This window comes from Macaca thibetana, chromosome 3 (genome assembly GCF_024542745.1).
Source record: "Macaca thibetana thibetana isolate TM-01 chromosome 3, ASM2454274v1, whole genome shotgun sequence".
NCBI lineage: Eukaryota > Metazoa > Chordata > Mammalia > Primates > Cercopithecidae > Macaca > Macaca thibetana.
This window is the reverse complement of record NC_065580.1, coordinates 56,398,877-56,418,621: the sequence shown is the minus strand read 5'-3', so window position 1 is coordinate 56,418,621 and position 19,745 is coordinate 56,398,877. Positions and strand designations below refer to the sequence as shown.

The 19,745-nt window shown below is 38.0% G+C and overlaps 2 protein-coding genes across 8 annotated transcripts in view; one reads left to right on the top strand and one right to left on the bottom strand.

Moving 5' to 3' along the window:
• CCDC146 (coiled-coil domain containing 146) overlaps positions 1-19,745 on the bottom strand; it is a 189,832-nt gene that overhangs the window by 99,295 nt on the left and 70,792 nt on the right. The gene's annotated exons all lie outside the window — the stretch shown is intronic.
• FGL2 (fibrinogen like 2) lies at positions 11,255-18,277 on the top strand. The gene is made up of 2 exons (XM_050782771.1): positions 11,255-12,459; positions 14,635-18,277. Exons 1-2 carry the CDS (start codon positions 11,847-11,849, stop codon positions 15,339-15,341), a joined length of 1,320 nt encoding a protein of 439 aa, XP_050638728.1. The 5' UTR covers positions 11,255-11,846; the 3' UTR covers positions 15,342-18,277.

Genomic DNA, 19,745 nt, shown 5'->3' with positions numbered 1-19,745 from the left:
AGCATGCCTGTAGTCCCAGCTACTCGGGAGGCTGAGGCAGGAGAATCACTTGAATCCGGGAGGTGGAGGTTGCAGTGAGCCGAGATCATGCCACTGTACTCCAGCCTGGGTGACACCCAGGCTGTCTCAAAATAAATAAATAAAAATAAAAAAATAAAGTAGAAGCAGCACAAACCTTGTAACAAAGCAATTCCATTCCTTGGTGAATAACCCTTCAAGGTGCATGTACAAGTATATGGAGAGACATGTACAAGAATGCTCAAGTAGCATTATGTGTAACAGTTGAAAACTGGAAACAATCCTAATGTCAATTAGAGATACAACAGATAGAGGACTAAACATACAATAGAAAAATACATGCAATAATATTGATGGCTCTCACAAATATAACATTGAGTTAAATAATCCAGACACAAAAAAATATATTTTGTATGATTCTATTTACACCAAGTTTAAAAAACAGGCACAGCAAAAGGAGGGTGTTTAGAAATTCATGCTTAGATGGTAAAACTATGAGGAGTCACAAGAAAAAAATGATAATAAAAGTTAGGATAGTTGCTATGTTAGAGTGGGTGAGGGGGCATAAGAGGAATTACTGAGAGCTAATGTTTCATTTTTTGTCCTGGGTGGTGGTTACTTGGGTATTTGATCTGAATTATACACTTATAGATACCTTAATGTATATCTAATATATTTCACAATTTTAAAAGATTAAAAACTATTACAAGATTGATATAGTTTGGTTTTGTGTCCCTGACAAAATCTCATGCTGAATTGTAATCCCCACTGTTGGGAGAGGGACCTGGTGGAAGCTGATCATGGGGGCAGATTTCCCCCTTGCTGTTCTCAAGATAGTGAGTTCTCATGAGATCTGGTTGTTTGGAATTGTGTAGCACTTCCCCTTTCGTACTCTCTCCCTCCTGCCCCAGCCATATAGGACATGCTGGCTTCCCCTTTGCTTCGGTCATAATTGTAAGTTTCCTGAGGCCTCCCTACCCATGCTTCCTGTACAGCCTATGGAACTGTGAGCCAAATAAACCTCTTTTCTTTATAAATTACCCAGTCTCAAGTAGTTCTTCACAGCAATGTGAGAATGGACTAATACAGAAAATTGGTACCAGAGAAGTGGGGCATTTCTATAAAGATACCTAAAAATGTGGAAGCAGCTTTGGAACTGGGTAATGGACAGAGGTTGGAACAGTTTGGAGGGTTTAGAAGAAGACAGGAAGATGAGGAAAATTTTGGAACTTCCTAGAGACATGTTGAATGGTTGTGACCAAAATGCTGATAGTGATACGGACAGTGAAGTCCAGGCTGAGGAGGTCTCAGATGGAGATGAGAAACTTATTAGGAACTGGAGTAAAGGTCACTCTGGCTATGGTTTAGCAAAGAGACTGGTGGTATTGTGCCCCTGCTCTAGGGATCTGTGGAACTTTGAACTTGAGAGAGATGATTTAGGGTATCTGGTAGAAGAAACTTTTAAGCACCAAAACATGTAAGATGTGCCCTGGCTGCTTCTAACAGCATGCACTCATATGTGTACACAAAGAGATTATCTGAAACTGGAACTTATATTTAAAAGGGAAGCAGTACATAAAGGTTTAGAAAATTTGCAACCTGACCATGTGGTAGAAAAGAACTTCCAGTTTATGGGGAGAAATTAAAAGTCAGCTGTGGGAATTTGCATAAAAGGAGCTGAATGTTAATGGTCAGGACAATGAAGAAAATGTCCCCAGGGCATTTTACAGACCTTCACAGCAGCCCCTCTCATCACAGGCCTGGAGGCATAGGAGGGAAAAATGGTTTTGTGGGCCAGGCCCAGGGCCCCACTGCTCTGTGCAGCCTTGAGACATGGCACCCTGTGTCCCAGTTGTTCCAGCTCCAGCCATGGCTGAAAGGGGCCAAGGTACAGCATGGGCTGTTGTTTCAGAGGGTACAAGCCCCTAGCCTTGATGGCTTCCATATGATGTTGAGCCTGTGGGTATGCAGAGGGCAAGAGTTGAGGTTTTGGAGCCTCTGGCTAGCTTTCAAGGGATGTATGGAAAAGCCCGAATGTCCAGGCAGAAGTCTGATGCAAAGGTGGAGCCCTTATGGAGAACCTCTACTAGGGCAGTTCAGTGCGAAAATGTGGGGTTGGAACCTCCACACAGAGTCCCCACTGGGCACTGCCTAGTGGAGCTGTGAGAAGAGGGTCATTGTCCTCCAGGCCCCAGAATGGTAGATCCACCAACAGCTTGCACTGTGCACCTGGAAAAGCCTCAATGCTAGCCCATGAAAGCAGGTGCAGGGGCTGTACTCTGCAGAGCCACAGGGGTGGTGCTATCCAAGGCCTTGGGAACCCACCCCTGTGTCAGTGTAGCTTGGGTGTGAGACATGAAGTCAAAGGAGATTTTTTTGGAGCTTTAAGATGTAATGACTGCCCTGCTGGGTTTTGGATTTGCATGGGGCCTGTACCTACTTTGTTTTGGCTGATTTCTCCTTCTTGGAATGGGTGTGTTTATTCAATGTCTGTACTCCCATGTATCTTGGAAGTAACTACCTTGTTCTTTATTTCACAGGGTCATAGGTGGAAGGAACTTGCCTTGTCTCAGATGGGTCTTTGAATTTGAACTTTTGAGTTAATGCTGGAATGAGTTAAGGACTTTGGGGAACTGTTGGGGAGGCATAATTTTGTTTTGAAATGTGAGAAAGACATGAGATTTGGGAGTGGCCAGAGGTGAAATGATGTGGTTTGGCTTTGTGTCCCTGCCCAGATATCATGCCTGTAATCCTAGCACTTTGGGAGGTAAGGCAGGAGGATTCCTTTGGCCCAAGAGTTCTAGACTAGCCTGGGCAACATAGTGAGACCCCATCTCTTAAAAAGATTAGCTGGGCATGCTGGCATATGCCTGCAGTGCCAGCTACTTGGGCAGCTGAGGTGGGAGGACTGTTTGAGCCCAAGAGGTTAAGGCCACAGGGAGCTGCTGTGATCATGGCACTGCACTCCAGCCTGGGTGACAGAGTGAGACCCTTCATTTCTCTGATTTGTAAATGAGAGATTTTGGAGTGGCAGTAGTTAGGGAAGTATGTTAAAAGACAAAGAGAAACAGAATGAAGGACAGAAAGAGGAAGCTATCTTCTCTGTCCAGGCAGCATATATCTAACATAGCAGTAGTTATAGTCATGTGCTGCAGAAAGATGTTTTAGTCAACAGTGAACCACATATAGGATAGTGGTGCCATAAGATTATATTTTTACTGTACCTTTTCTGTTTAGATACACAAATACCATTGTGTTACACTTGTATACAGTATTCAGTATAATAACATGCTGTACAGATTTGCAGCCTGGGAGCAACAGGCTATACCACATAGCCTATGTGTGTAGTAGGCTATACCATCTAGGTTTAAGTGCACTCTGTGATATTAGCACAACAAAGAAATTGCCTAACACTGCATTTCTCAGAACACATTCCTGTCATTAGCAGACTCATGACCGTAGATACTGTGCCAACTTTGTGGTCTAATTTGGAATTAATGACTCTAAAAATGTCCATTTTGGAGTTAGCAAAAGGAGAACCTAATGATGTGACAAAGTGAAAGGGAACTGAGGGGTTCAGAAAAGGTGTCCTTACTGAACCCCACATAAGGTGTTGCCTGTGCCCAAGGCTGGGTCTGGCTTGAAATGCCTTCATCTGCAACTTAAAGCACCACAAAGTCAGGGATGTGTCTGTTTTTCACCCTTATTATTCTCAGGGCTAGTATACAGCCTAGTCCAATAAATGCAAAGTAAGTGTTTGTTGAATGGATGAGTAGCTAAAAAGAAGTAGATCTGTACATTTTCTAGTGGAATTAATGATTTAAAGTACAGTATGAATTTATATCTTGATGATCTGCTTTGCTATATTGCTTCTAATTAATAACATTTAGAATCATAAAATGTTACACCTGAAAAGGACCTTACAGATCTCTAATCAGACCATCTCATATTACAGATAAGAAACTTAAGGCCTAGCTTGTTAAGGCTTAGTTCAGTGGCAAGAAAGTTACTGGAAGGCTCTTCACTAAGAACATATATTCAATGACTATCACCCTAAGGCTCTTTTTTTCTATTATATCTTTCTATTTTTTGAGATGATCACAGTAATAAATGATTTATTTTAAATCTCTATTTGTATATGACTGACACAATTTATGTGTCTATTTTGCTGTTTTCTTGTGCAATAGCAATTGTTACAGCTGAACTTTGTATCAATTGTCAAAATACTGCCTACAAATAAACACTATCAAAATAATTTTGTGTTAAATACACAAGCAGAAAAAGTTGTGTCAAATAATGGTGGGTAGTTTCATATAAAATAAGGGTCAAGCAATTTTACATCTGTTGATAATAATCATGAAGTAGTTTTTCTACCCTGAAAAGTTTTCACTGCAAATAACAGAAAATGACTTAAATCATACAAAATATCAAACTAGAAGTAGAACAAGAAAAAATAAATAAGATAATGCTATACCTCAGAATGCTATACTTTAAATCATGTTTTAAAAGACTTCCTTAGAAGAACTTAGATGAGGAGATACCCATGTATTCCAATGTTTACTGTTAAAACTACAACATTTACTCCATTTAATAAATTTTCTTTAGTTACCAGCACAGTGGAAATGGCCTTTCAATTAACATTTATTGAGAGTTCACATGATGACATCTATGTCTCATAAGATAAACTTAAGAATCTTTAAAAAAAAGAATTTCAAAGAATGCAATGACCAGCATTTAAAAGACATGCATTGGCATGAAATTATTTAGTTAGCGGGAAATTCGTAGTTTAATATTTTCATTTTGCCACAGTAGTTTAATTGTTTCAGCAACACTATTATTTATGAATAAACTGAAATATTAAATTTCTAAGCTATATTTTATGACTAAACTTATATTTAATGGATTATATAACATATCTCACAATGTTATATATGGCATGACATTATATAACACACAATACATAAATATGTAATAGGTTATATATTATATAAATTCATGTTTATATATGTATGTTTCTTTTTTGGAGATGGAGTTTCACTTTGTCACCCAGGCTGGAGTGCAGTGGTGCAATCTCAGCTCACTGCAACCTCCGCCTCCTGGGTTCAAGCGATTCTCCTGCCTCAGCCTCCCATGTAGCTGGGATTACAGGCACACACCACACTGCCTGACTAATTTTTATGTTTTAGTAGAGATGGGGTTTCATCACGTTGGCCTGGCTGGTTGAACTCCTTACCTCAAGTGATCTGCCTGTCTTGGCCTCCCAAAATGTTGGAATTACGGGTGTGAGCCAGTGCCCCTGGCTATATATTATTTCAAAATGCCAAAGAAAGACAAATAAACAAAACCCCAAAAAAACACAAGTGATAAGCAGGTAAAATCAAATTAAGCATCTTAGAATAAATATATAGACAGTTTCAAGAATTTAAAGCCCTGGATTTTGTAACAATATATGGTCAATCGTTATTATTCATGGATCTTGTCTTTGTGATTTGCCTACTGTCTAAAATTTATTTGTAACCCTAGAATTAATACTTGTGGGACCTCTGGATCATCTATGGGCACGCACAGGGTGGCAAATATGTTGATCTGCCAAATACATATATACCTAGCTGAAGTCAAAGAAGGCAACTTTCTGCCTTCTTTTAGATCTCATACTGCAAACTGGTATCCACTATGCAGTCTATTTAATTAGTGTCATGTTTTTCACATTCTTGTGCTTTTTGTTGGTGATTTCACTGTTTAAAATGGCCTCTGACTTATCTGGAGAATGTGGCTGAAATAAAAGACATTTTAAGAAATAATAAAACAAAACGGCCCCTGAGTGTAGTGTTGAAGTACTGCCTAGAGGGGTTTTTGTTGTTGTTGTTTGTTTGTTTGTTTGTTTTTGGGACAAGGTCTCACTGTATTGCTCAGGCTGGAGTACAGTGGCATGATCTTAGCTCATACAACCTGTGCCTCCTGGGCTCAAGTGATCTTCCTGCTTCAGCCTGCCAAGTAGCTGGGATCACAGGTGTGCACCACCATGCCTGGCTAATTTTTTGTGTTTTTGGTAGAGATGGGGTTTCACCATGTTGTTCAGACAGGTCTCAAGCTCCTGAGCTCAAGTGATTCACCCACCTCAGCCTTCCAAAGTGTTGGAATTACAGGCATGAACCAGCATGCCCAAGTTCTTAAGCTCAAGATGGCTGTGATGTGTCTGATGGAAAAAACACATATGTTAGATAAACAACTTTCAGGTTTGAATTATAGTTCTGCTGGCCATGAGTTAGTTCTACATTAATGAATAACATATATTAAATAGGGTGTCTTTAAACAGAAACGCACTTAAAATAAGGTTATATATTGATTGGTTAACAAAAATAAACCTAACGTTAGGAGCAATGGTTCAGTATTTGCTAATTCAGTATTCACAATGACTTTATAGGAAACAACTACCATGAATATGAGAAATGAAGGCAAGATATAGAAAGCCACATTGGATTCTCCTAATTACTTTGATTTTATTATTTGTTTTGTTTTGGGAATATAAGCAGCAGCTTAAGATCAATCTCCAATACAAGAAATAAAAATTCCTGGGCTCAAGCGATCTTTCTCCTTAGCCTCCTGAGCAGCTGGGACTACAGGTGCACGCCAGCATGCCTGTCTAATTTTTAATTTTTTTGTAGAGACAGGGTCTCACTATGTTGCCCAAGCTGGTCTTGAATTTTTGGCCTCAAGTGGTTCTCCTACCTCAGCTTCCCAAAGTGCTAGGATTACAGGTGTAAGCTACGGCACCTGGCTGGTTATATGAAACTTCCTAAGTCTCTGGAAATTTAGGGAAATTACAGTAAATTAGATGTCATATCTCATGAACCTTTTGGATCCTTCATGATCCCTGGCTTGGTGTGGAGTACGTAAGAATTGATTTTGTTGATAAGTATTGACTAATGAACTTTCCAAGACTCTTGTGGAATATTCCAGTTCCATAAAATTTCAATCTGAGAGGCCCTGGATACTCCCACTTAAGACCTGTGCCATCAGCATATTGGATAACTATGTTCTGTAGTTTCATTAATAGTGGATATCTGTATGTTTCTGCCCTATACTTCAGTTGATCCAGAAATCTGAAGGATTCCCATAATAGATATTTCATTGTAGGTCCATACTGGAAGATTTCTAGTCTGAATCTCTCATCTATGCCAGAATGAAGTACCTGCAAGTCATACACAGAGCCTACCAACTATTATTCTAGCTTTAACCAAAATCAGGCAATTCTTGTTCTGTGGGTTGTGGAAATCATTTTTTAAAATTCTTTTCACGAAATTTATAATGAACAAGGACTAAGACCTCTAAGGAATATTAAAATAAATATTTACTGTTGACATTTCAAATTAAGTAGTTTAAAAAGTGAATGTTTTAATTTTCTTATCAGAAAAGCACATATTCTTTAAAGAGCAATTAAAGGTTTCTGAGTTTAATAAATCAGAAACTACAAATGTTAAATTAATAAGCTTAATATCAATGAAAGGCTCTCAATACTATAAATATGACTATCATTAAATTTACTTTCTTCTTTTGGTACAAGTAGAAACACAAAGGGTTTCCTTCCAAAAAAAAAAACAACTATATTAGGGGAAACAAAAATTTACTTTAGGAATCTGATCCAGGTATAGAAAATGCAGATCCTCTCTTAAATATACTTTGTGAAAGCAAAAAGGAAGTCTAAACATGTGAATATAGGCTAATGAAAGTAAAATTTCATATGTGGCTTATAGAAATAAATCTTGCTACTTTAAAATCCCACCATGTGTTGGTGTTAAATAATTTGTTTAAATCTAAAAAACAAGTCTATAAGTGAGTATGTGTCAGTGCTGGGTCAAGGATGGATTCGGGGTAGAAAGGAAGATTCTGACACTGCCATGAGGAATAAACAGCCGACACTAGGAGTCAGGGTAGGCTCAGCATGAAAGAATCCAGAAGGGCTTTCAGCAAGAGGGAAGAGGCAGAAGGTCAAGTCACAGGGTGGTAACTCCTAGTAGTGAAGGACAAGTCAGCTCTTCAGGTTTCGATTTTCTGATGGCCTAGTCCTGCTTGAAACCCTCTCTTTTCCTGGTATTCATGATGCTCCTGTACTGTCCTGGTTCTCATCCTATTTCTTTGGCCATCCTTTTGATTCCTGTGATTTCAAATTGACATCCACATCTATTCTGTGTCAATATTCATACCTAGATGTCCACTCTTTGCTTGATATTTCCATTTGGTGGCTTGTCAATACTTAAAACCCAATGTACTGAAAAGAGAAATACTACTACAATCTCTCCAACCTACTGCTACCTCTGTCATTAGAATGCTATCATTTAACTGCAATCAGAGGCAAATTTCAGAGTTCTCCCTCTCCGTCTAGTTCTCACCACTTATCAGATCCCATGGCTTCTATCACGCCTTGGCAATAATGCCTCCATCTCCTTTCCTACCCCTCCTGCCTCCACACTGGTTCACCTCTTATCTAGTGCCTGCTACCACACTACTAGCTCTCACCTAAAATGCCATTTGCCACTGATTTCTAGCAGAAGATTCATTCCCAAAAGTAATCCTAGGGGTGGGGGAAAGGTTTTATTTTCCTTGCTCAAAAACCTTCAGTGGCTCCCCATTATCCAAGCATTGCTTTAAGCACAGGCTTTCCACGTAGTTCTAACATACCCTCCCCATGTTATCTTTCCTCCTATGTGGCAATGTGGCAAAGAGAAAAGATATGAACTTTGAATCGCATACAAGTTCAAATTCCAGCTGTCTCTTAAAAACTCTAAACCAGAACTGAAAACTGTAAAATGACCAGGCAAGTCATTTATTGCTTTGAGCCCTTTCTTTGCTCATCTGCAAGTGCAGGTAGGAACTGTCGAGGCAGCACAACACCCTGCCACCATGAGCTATACACTTATTAGGGGAGTCGAGCCTCTTTCACGTGGTAGTCACTTAGCATCTGCCTTCCAGTCAGTGGCCAAATGACTTTCTAAACCGAGAACCTAGCAGATCACCTATCAGTGTCAATGAAACTGGTCAATAGAGCAGTTCTGTACCCATATGTTGGGGAATTTTTATGGATCCTGAAGGGACAGAAGCCAGTTCTGAAAGCGCATCCAAGCTTTTTAGGTGGAACTGTGCCATTGGCCCTTGGTTAACTGGGGTGTGACTAGCCAAAAACCAGCAGCAGTGCTTGACATGCAAATTTCTGATTCAAACAGATGAACCAAAAGCCCACTACAAGAGTCCAAAAGCTATACTTCTGTTAGGTTTAGAAACTTTAAAAAGTACTTAAGATTTCATTTGAAAGTCCAACGTGAAGAAAATACCAGGTCCTTAATGCCCCTTTTTAAGAAGGAAAAAGGGATTTTTGTCTGATTTGTTCACCAGTGTGGACCAAGTGCCTGGAATAGTGGCTTTGCATGCAGAGGGCGCAGAGTTAATTTATAATGAATAAATATATAGGATATCAATATATGTATGAGGAATGAATGAGTGAATGAAAGTGCCTATGGCATGCATCTTATATATGCTCTAGCATAGTGCTGAGTACACAGAAGATCCTTAATAAATACTTTACTAACTCAATGTAGGGATTTATACTCTAGTCAGTGAAGGACATTTAACAATGCCCTTAAGGACTAGAAACTAAATATCTTTCCTATATATTTCTACTTGACAAAATGTTTTTTTTAAACCTATGTTGTCACCATTTCTCCTTTTTTAAATTATCTATTGTTTCATTTCTTACTTCCCAAAAGGGAAGTGTCACAGCTTGAAAATAGGTGAGGAGAGAGAAATGAGGTTAGGTGTTAGGGGATTAAATAGATATTTTTAGCTAAAAAGTTTTTGTCTAAAATTGAATATATTGAATGGAATGAAGAGAAAAACAATTTTTGAAAGAGCTGTATGAAGATGGAAGAAAATAAGTCATAAGGTGTGTAGAACATGTTTGACCAATTTGTTTGGGAAGAATGTTACATTTATACACTGCATTTTTTTTTCTTAAGTGCTCCAAGTTTTTTTTTTTTTTTCTTTTTTGGGGGGTGGGGTGGGGGTGGGGGGGATGCAGTTTCACTCTTATTGCCCAGGCTGGAGTGCAGTGCTATGATCTAGGCTCACTGCAACCTCTACCTCCTGGGTTCAAGCGATTCTCCTGCCTCAGCCTCCTGAGTAGCTGGGATTACAGGCACACGCCACCACGCACAGCTAATTTTTTTTTTTTTTTTTTTTTTTTAATAGAGATGGGGTTTCACCATGTTGGTCAGGTTCGTCTCGAACTCCTGATCTCAGGTTATCCACCTGCCTCGGCCTCCCAATGTGCTGGGATTACAGGCGTGAACCACCACGCCCAGCCAAGTGCTCCAAGTTTGCGTAACTATCATTCCTGTACGAGGGAAGACATAGCTAAATTCCTCCGCTACAGCTACAGGAACAAAGGCTCAGTAACGTTGATGATCTGTTTATACCATCAGAGGTAGATCTAGGGTTGGAAGCCAGGTCTCCTGAGTATGCGAGAATAAATACAGTCACGGAAGTGTAAAGAGAGTCTGCCAACATTTTGAGAACGTGAATAGGATTTGGCTAAAATTAAGAGGATATATAGAAAAGTCACAGGAAATCAGGTTAAAGAAACAAATATGATATAGGCTACAGAGTGTTTTAAGTAATACAATAAAACATTTAGATTTTTGCTCATGTCAGTCATTTTGTCAGTCATTTTGAAATTATTTTTGAAGCAAAAAAACCCTTTTTAAACAAGAAATCTTATGAGATGTCAACATGCAAAACAAATTAAAAGGAGGTGGTTTCTCTAATTGAAGCTGTTCCTCTTTCCTGACTTCAGCCTCTGAAGAGAAAGTTACAAAATGATTATCATTAGTACTGCATGTTTTGAACAAGCTGATATACCAAGTGGCCCAGAGAGCAGATGGAGGAACCAGCGTGGAGACAGAAGCAAGAGGCCGGCCTGCCAGGGCTACCTGCAGAAAGAAAGGGCAAAGATGTTATAGGCAAGAGAAGTTCAGGACGGAGACTGGCACAGCTCAAAGATTCACATTTGAGCAGCTGTGGAAGATGACAGTACAATTACCAAAATGTCCAAGGGCAAAGGAGGCAGCTATTGGTTTTGATGAAAGACAATGATGTCCTTTTAAATGGGTCTTAGGCACTTAAGACATTTATATACACTATGCTACAAAGGAATAGAAAGTAGCACTTTTTTCTCTACCAGTTTTCTTCTCTTTTTCAAGTAGATGAAGCAAAAGTCAATTACAATAGTCAGAAAGCTGTACTTTGTTATACTTAGAAACTTCTAAAGGTGCTTAAGATTTCACCTGAAAGTCCAACATGAAGAAAATACAGGCTCTCCCATGCCCCATTCTAAGAAGAAAAAAGGACCATTTTCATTTTAGTAACGTTTCTGTTTTGCAGACAGTTTGGATAACTAGCTCTTACTTTTTATCTTTAAAAACTGTTTTTCCAGTGAAGTATAATTATTTACTTCAAGCGTAAGTATACCAAATTATTTTAGAAATGTAAGACTTTTCTTATGCTTGATAAAATATAGTATGAAAGTGATTCTTGTTGACTATGTACATTTGACTATAATAATTTCAATGCATGTTATTTCTATTGAGAGTAAGTTACAGTTTTTGGCAAACTGCCTTTGATGAGGGCTATCTCCTCTTCCTGTGCGTTTCTAAAACTTGTGATGCAAACGCTCCCACCCTTTTCTGGGAACACAGAAAGCCTGACTCAGGCAGCTGCCGCTATTAAAGCAGCTCCAGTCCTGCACACTCCCTGCTGGGGTGAGCAGCACTGTTAAGATGAAGCTGGCTAACTGGTACTGGCTGAGCTCAGCTGTTCTTGCCACTTACAGTTTTTTGGTTGTGGCAAACAATGAAACAGAAGAAATTAAAGATGAAAGAGCAAAGGACATCTGCCCAGTGAGACTAGAAAGCAGAGGGAAATGCGAAGAGGCAGGGGAGTGCCCCTACCAGGTAAGCCTGCCCCCCTTGACTATTCAGCTCCCGAAGCAATTCAGCAGGATCGAGGAGGTGTTCAAAGAAGTCCAGAACCTCAAGGAAATCGTAAACAGTCTAAAGAAATCTTGCCAAGACTGCAAGCTGCAGGCTGATGACAACGGAGACCCAGGCAGAAATGGACTGCTGTTACCCAGTACAGGAGCCCCGGGAGAGGTTGGTGATAACAGAGTTAGAGAATTAGAGAGTGAGGTTAACAAGCTGTCCTCTGAGCTAAAGAATGCCAAAGAGGAGATCAATGTACTTCATGGTCGCCTAGAGAAGCTGAATCTTGTAAATATGAACAACATAGAAAATTATGTTGACAGCAAAGTGGCAAATCTAACATTTGTTGTCAATAGTTTGGATGGCAAATGTTCAAAGTGTCCCAGCCAAGAACAAATACAGTCACGTCCAGGTATGTATAATAGTGTTTTCTTATCATATGTTCATAAATGTTATATAGAGAGTATCTATAAACATTAATCTAAGTTAAATAGATGACAGATTAAGTCTTTTATTTATCAAGGTGCACAGGAAAAGTAATTATCTTCTCAAATATGACCACATAAATAATATATGACCTAATTATAAAAATCATAGTTTTGTATCCACTAGAAGTCACTTTCAATTTTAAGATCTTATTTGCTAATGCCAGACCTACATGCAAGCGGAAGTAGAGAGAATTTCTTGATGTTTTAGTGCATTTAACTTGTCTCTTCAATGAGGTGTTTGAAAACAATAAAGATAAGATTCACAATTGTGCCTTGTTTGTTGGAAATCAGTTTTTCTTGTGATTGGCTCACTGCCACTTCTCATGGCTAAAGAGGTCTTTGAAAGATTTTAGCAATTAATCTGTAGTTCTTAATCCCAACTATCTGGAGAAAATGGGAGAGTTTACAGATGGAATAAAAGCAGTTTCATACGTGTGCAAACATTTTTGCTTTGAGACCTACTGGCACAAAAAATGTTTTAAGGGGAGAGTTTTGGCATGCCACTAAGGGAAGGAATATATTCTTATTTCTTTCTCTTTTACCTGAAGTTAGAATTCAAGCAGATAAAAGTAGAACCCATCCTCATCATCCAAATTACTTGAATTAACTTTAATAAACACATGCGAAATTCCACAGACTTAATCGCCTACTCCACCCATGAACTAACAGTGGCATTGGCTCCCCAAACCTTGGCTTTTCACCTGAGTCACTGGGACCACTGTTGCTGTCTCCTTATACTTGGGAAAGCCATCTCTGCATTTGGAGCTCTACTTACCGTGAATGTGAGGTTGAAGGGACAGGGCGGAGATCACTTTCATTTAGAGACAGTATCTCAGGCATGCTCCATCCCCAGGGCATCTGCCAGTGAAGGAGGGAAGGGTCATATTTTCAAGGACCTCTGTTGCTAATACTCCTGGCAACCTGCATCTGAATGTATGTGGCACACTGCGAATCTGAGGTTCACCTCTTAGGTGACATCTGTGGGTATACATTAGATTAGATGCTGCATGGCAACTTGTCATGATATGAACAAGACTCTATTGTCTATTTTTCTTCTAAATGTTTTGGGGGAAATAACTGAATATTCTGAGCTCTAAATATACAGGGATAGATTTGTATGCCTTAGGGTATCTCATATTAAATTTACCTTATTTGTCACACATTTTAACAAAAACTATCTAGGAGTAAATATGTCTTTGATTCACACAGAACTTTGTTACTGATTATTATGCTTATCCTCAAAATAGTCACCTGTTGTTTCTTTCTAGAAACCCAACATGTGAAATAGTGGCTACTTTCCTAGATAACACAGAATAAGAATATTGGTATATTATTGAAAAAGATATTTCTTTTTCACTTGAGCTTCTTTATATAGCTGTCAAGTAAAATAAACATGAATTTATGATCAACGCTATCCATTAGGATTTTAACACATCATTTGGAATATATCCTATAAAACCTTCTGACAGTAGAGGCTATCAGCCCCTTTAGGTGAAAGACAATAGCAGCCTATGCTTCCTCTGTATGCATGGAATACAGTTCTGGGAGAGTAGGAATCATCTGATTTTTAGGACCAAGGAATGCAATGATTGAGAACAAAGCTTTGCTGCCAGCCAGATCTGAGTTAGTGTCCTGGCTTTGCCACTTAAAGCTTGTGTGAAGTTGGGCAAGCCACTGACCTTTATGCCTAAATATCCTCACATACAGACTGGCAGTAATGCCTACATCATAAGGTCAATGTTCAGATTCAGTATGAAAATGTTATCCAGTCTGGCAGCATGCCTAGAACATATAGGTAGGCCTCACTAAATAATATTAAATTATTAAAATTGTAATTTATTTTCTTATTGTTGTTTGCTATTGATGCTGTCATTATTACTACCAACCAAGAGTATATTAGAGGTCCTTTCTGCTTCATAACATCAGGTTCTTTTTCTGAGGCCTTAACAAGCATTTGCTAAACAGGTTCAAGTAAGTTTAGTAAAGTTTCATTACTGCCATTGATTGAATTATCAAACTGCTTTTGTACATATAAAGAATTCTTCAGATGCATGGTTTCTATTAACAAGATCCAATGCCTTCCTTTTCTTCCTCTTCAGTTCAACATCTAATATATAAAGATTGCTCTGACTACTATGCAATAGGCAAAAGAAGCAGTGAGACCTACAGAGTTACACCTGATCCCAAAAATCGTAGCTTTGAAGTTTACTGTGACATGGAGACCATGGGGGGAGGCTGGACAGTGCTGCAGGCACGTCTCGATGGGAGCACCAACTTCACCAGAACATGGCAAGACTACAAAGCAGGCTTTGGAAACCTCAGAAGGGAATTTTGGCTGGGGAACGATAAAATTCATCTTCTGACCAAGAGTAAGGAAATGATTCTGAGAATAGATCTTGAAGACTTTAATGGTGTCAAACTATATGCCTTGTATGATCAGTTTTACGTGGCCAATGAGTTTCTCAAATACCGTTTACACGTTGGTAACTATAATGGCACAGCTGGAGATGCGTTACGTTTCAACAAACATTACAACCATGATCTGAAGTTTTTCACCACCCCAGATAAAGACAATGATCGATATCCTTCTGGGAACTGTGGGCTGTACTACAGTTCAGGCTGGTGGTTTGACGCATGTCTTTCTGCAAACTTAAATGGCAAATATTATCACCAAAAATACAGAGGTGTCCGTAATGGGATTTTCTGGGGCACCTGGCCTGGTGTAAGTGAGGCACACCCTGGTGGCTACAAGTCCTCCTTCAAAGAGGCTAAGATGATGATCAGACCCAAGCACTTTAAGCCATAAATCACTCTGTTCATTCCTCCAGGTATTCGTTATCTAACAGGACAATTAATTCCTTCAGCATTTTAGAATATGCCTTGTTTCATATTTTTCATAGCTAAAAAATGATGTCTGACTGCCAGGTTCTTATGCTACACAGCATTTGAAATAAAGCTGAAAAACAATGCATTTTAAAGGGGTCCTTTGTTGTTATGCTGTTATCCACTGGACACTTGCAAGCAATTAGGAATATTGAGAATTATACATTAGATTTATTTATAATTCTCTTAATTTCTATTAATTGAAACATTTTCTATTGCTTGTATTACTTGCTATATTTAAAAAATAATTGTTGGCTGGGTGTGGTAGCTCACGCCTGTAATCCCAGCACTTTGGAATGTCAAGGCGGGCAGATCAGTTGAGGTCAGGAGTTTGAGGCCAGCCTGGCCAACATGTGAAACGCTGTCTCTATTAAAAATACAAAAATTAGCTGGGCATGGTGGTACATGCCTGTAATCCTAGCTATTCGGGAGGCTGAGGCAGGAGAATCACTTGAACCTGAGAGGAAGAGGTTGCAGTGAGCCAAGACTGAGCCACTGCACTCCAGTCTGGGTGACAGAGCGAAACTCTGTCTCAAACAAAAAAATAATAAATTTTATTCAGTAGGCTAGATTCTACACTAAGTTATCTGTATTTGGGCCATGATTTAAGCTCATCTGAAGGTATATCACCCTTTTCAGGCTATAATTATTTGGGTAATCTTCATTCTGAGATAAACTTTATTTAGCATTTACTTTGCAACAGAACAACCCTACAGCATTTTAGTTCGCAGACTAAGGGAACTAATACATATATAATTAAACTTGTTCATCTATCATTCATGAAATGTAAAATAATTATCATTTAAACCGTTTAAAAATGTGGTACCATAATGTCACATTATGCTACATTCAGAAAGCAATGTAACTGTGAAGACCAGGTTTAAAGGTAATTCATTTACAGTTTAGAACTCCTTAGATGTTTGATGTTGAAAACTGCTTTAACATGAAAATTATCTTCCTCTGCTCTGTGTAAACAATAGCTTTTAATTTAAGATTGCTCACTACTGTACTAGACTACTGGTAGGTTGTTTTTGTTTGTTTTTTGTTTTTTTCTGGCAGGTTAGGGGTATGTGGGGAATGAAGCATTTACTTATAGGCTATAATACTCTGAGGCCAATTTTATATCCAAAGCAATAATATCATTAAGTGATTCACTTCATAGAAGGCTAAGTTTTCCTAGGACAAATAGAAAACATGAATTTTGAAATATATAGAACAGTAGTTCAAATACTATATATTTCAACCCTGACTGGTAGATTGCTTATTTTACTATTAGAAATTAAGAGAGATTTTTACCCAAACAGAAATATCTGTAATTTTTATAATTCATTCAGTAATTCTGGAATGCTATATATAATATTTAAAAGACTTTTTAAATGTGTTTAATTTCATCATTGTAAAAAAGGGATCATCTCAGAGAGAACAGCAATATTCTTCATATTTTAAAAAATGCTCTAGAGTAACATTTGAAGTATTTCGCTGTAGTGTATGCCAGTCCTAGAAATAAATTTAAGTTTCTGATGTCTGTTTCTAATACACTAACCAAGTTTTCAAAATATATTTACAAAGATGCATCTTTACCCATTATTTTAAAATGATTAGGGAGGATCATTGCTTCAGGTAACAAGTTAATTTTTCAAATATTAGGCCCTTACAGAACTATTTAGTCAAAAAGAGATATTCCTTTAAAATACATAACCCAAAGCTTTCAGTTAAACATGATATATCACAAATGCTATTAAAATGTTAAAGCAAGAGGAATGCAAATAGCATTAAATGATGACCAAAATGTAAAATATTGTAGATTTCAAAAGCTGTGTATCTATTAGGTGGGATACCAAATGTAAATGATGTAACTAATGTTGTTTTTTCACTTTTTGCTTTTTAAAAAAGACTAAAAACGTTTTGATATTATACAATGTATTTGTTTCAGATAAGGTCGTTTTCATTTAGTATATATAATTAATGTGTGTATAAGTTTAAGTAAATTCCTATAAGTAAAAATGGATTTATCACAAAATACAGTTCTAAAGAAAGGTATATATGCTCATATCCAGAGTATCCACTGATTTAATGGGAACTAGGTATAACTTCAGGAGAATTTTGCACCTAATTCACTAATCTATGTAAATATCCAAAAGCTTGTCCTATCTTTCCGCATTATTTCAAGGGATCATTTTATTTTTCATTCTACTTTCACAGCACTTTTCTAGTAAATTCTGTAACACAGAAATTCCGTCTTGGAATCATTTCATGTTACCAATAATTCTAGACTTTTTTAACATTTAACATGTTGATGGAAATAGCTATCTGCTAGAGTCTTTTGCCTTAACTATTCACTAACATATGCTAATGTTCACAAATATGGATTGACTATTTACAAACATTAGAATCTTGTCTTGGTTCCATTTTGATGGCTAATATTTGTTATCTTAATTTTAAGACTGTATTTCTGATGTTATCATTCCTTGAAAATATTGACTAAAACTGGGTCCTTAGAAATTCCAGGTGGAGCTGATTTACCGATGACTGAGGGAAAAAATCAAATTTTACTAATAGTAATGCTCCAAATCAATTAATGACACATCTGTTCAATAAATAAAGAGCTTAAATATACAAAACATAAGAAATATCTGAGCAACAAAATTTGCGGTCTTTACTTTTGAATAGCTACTCAAGAAAAGGTTTTAAAGGTAAAAGTTATGAGTAATGTCATCACAATAAGCTCTTGTTTAAAATTCTTTTCTTTTATGTATAATTAGGTTTATGTTTCATGTCTTTTTAAAACTTTATAAAAGATTTAATTATCACATCTATTCTTCAATTTGGAAACATTAAATATTTTTGGTTGTAAAATAATATTTATGTACTTGTGTCTGAAAAGTTGTAAAATGCTTACCTAAGCTAAACAATATCTGTGACTCCCAAGACTTTAATGAGTACTATTTCATTAACAAGAAGTCAGAGGCAAATAGAGGAACACCATTATCTTACTTCTCTCTAGAATACTGTTGAAACATTTGAAATACAAAAGTTTCGGTTTCATTTTGTGGCATTCAACTTCCTCTCCTCTTTTTCCGTTATTAGTGTTGCTGCTCTGGTTAGCCCTCATCATATCCTCAGGACAACACAAACACATCTGAATAGTCTGCACCTCTGGTTTCAGTCTATTCCAGTCCAACTTTCATCCCCACCAGGGGGATTGTTCAAAAGTACAATTCTGATCATGTTATCGTCCCACTTAAAACTTCCAACAATGCCTTATTTTCCATAAGATAAAATCTGGCAAATAAGTCCCTTCATGAACTGATTTTTACTACTTATACTTCTGCCATACTAAATGCCTTGTTGTACTCAAACAAACCATGTTTTCTAATGTTTTCACTGCCTTTAGTATACTGTTTCCTTGGTCTAGATAAAATGCCATCCTCTTTCTTTACTGGGTTTTGTCTTATCACCCATGATTAACAGCGGGAACTCAGGAGCTAGCCTTCCTGGTTTGAATTTCAGTTCCACTATTTGCAAGCTGTATGATCCTGGGCAAGTCACTTAATGTTCTTCGGTTCCTTCAATTATAAAATAGGACTAGTAATAGAATCTGCCTGTTAGAGTTATTGAGAGGATTAAACAATATATATAAAGCACCTAGAACACATATAAATATATTTTAAAAATCATCATCACCAGCTGGGTGTAGTGGCGCATGCCTGTAATCCCAGCACTTTGGGAGGTCGAGGTGGGCGGATCATGTGAGGTCAGGAATTCAAGATCAGCCTGGCCAACATGGTGAAACCCCATCTCTACTAAAAATACAAAAATTAGCGAAGTGTGGTGGCTCACGCCTGTAGTCCTAGCTACTCAGGAAACTGAGGCTGGAGAATTGCTTGAACCTGGGAGACAGAGGTTGCAGTGAGCCAAGATTGTGCCACTGCACTCCAACCTGGGTGACAGATACAAAAAATCATCCTCAAATTTTTTTTTTTTTTTTTGAGACGGAGTCTCGCTCTGTTTCACCGTGTTAGCCAGGATGGTCTCGATCTCCTGACCTTGTGATCTGCCCGCCTCGGCCTCCCAAAGTGCTGGGATTACAGGCGTGAGCCACCGCGCCCGGCCCTAAATAGTTATCTCTTATTGGCAGAGTTCTCTGATGACAGTAGGTGGGGTCCTGGCACCTCGCCTTGATCCTATGCCAGCCTATATATTCCTTATTATCTATTATTCAATATTGTCTAAGTTCTATCCTGAAATCAATGTTTGAATAGGAGTAAAGGAAATTCGAGATATGAGTATTGTTATTCAAAGTGATTAATAATATGTTGCCACAGAG

What these genes read in the sequence shown, in the direction of transcription:
- FGL2 (XM_050782771.1), top strand. Translation starts at nt 11,847, where the DNA reads ATGAAGCTGGCTAACTGGTACTGGCTGAGCTCAGCTGTTCTTGCCACT. An exon ending in ACAAATACAGTCACGTCCAG is followed by an intron (nt 12,460 to 14,634) that starts GTATGTATAATA and finishes CTTCCTCTTCAG; the next exon opens with TTCAACATCTAATATATAAA.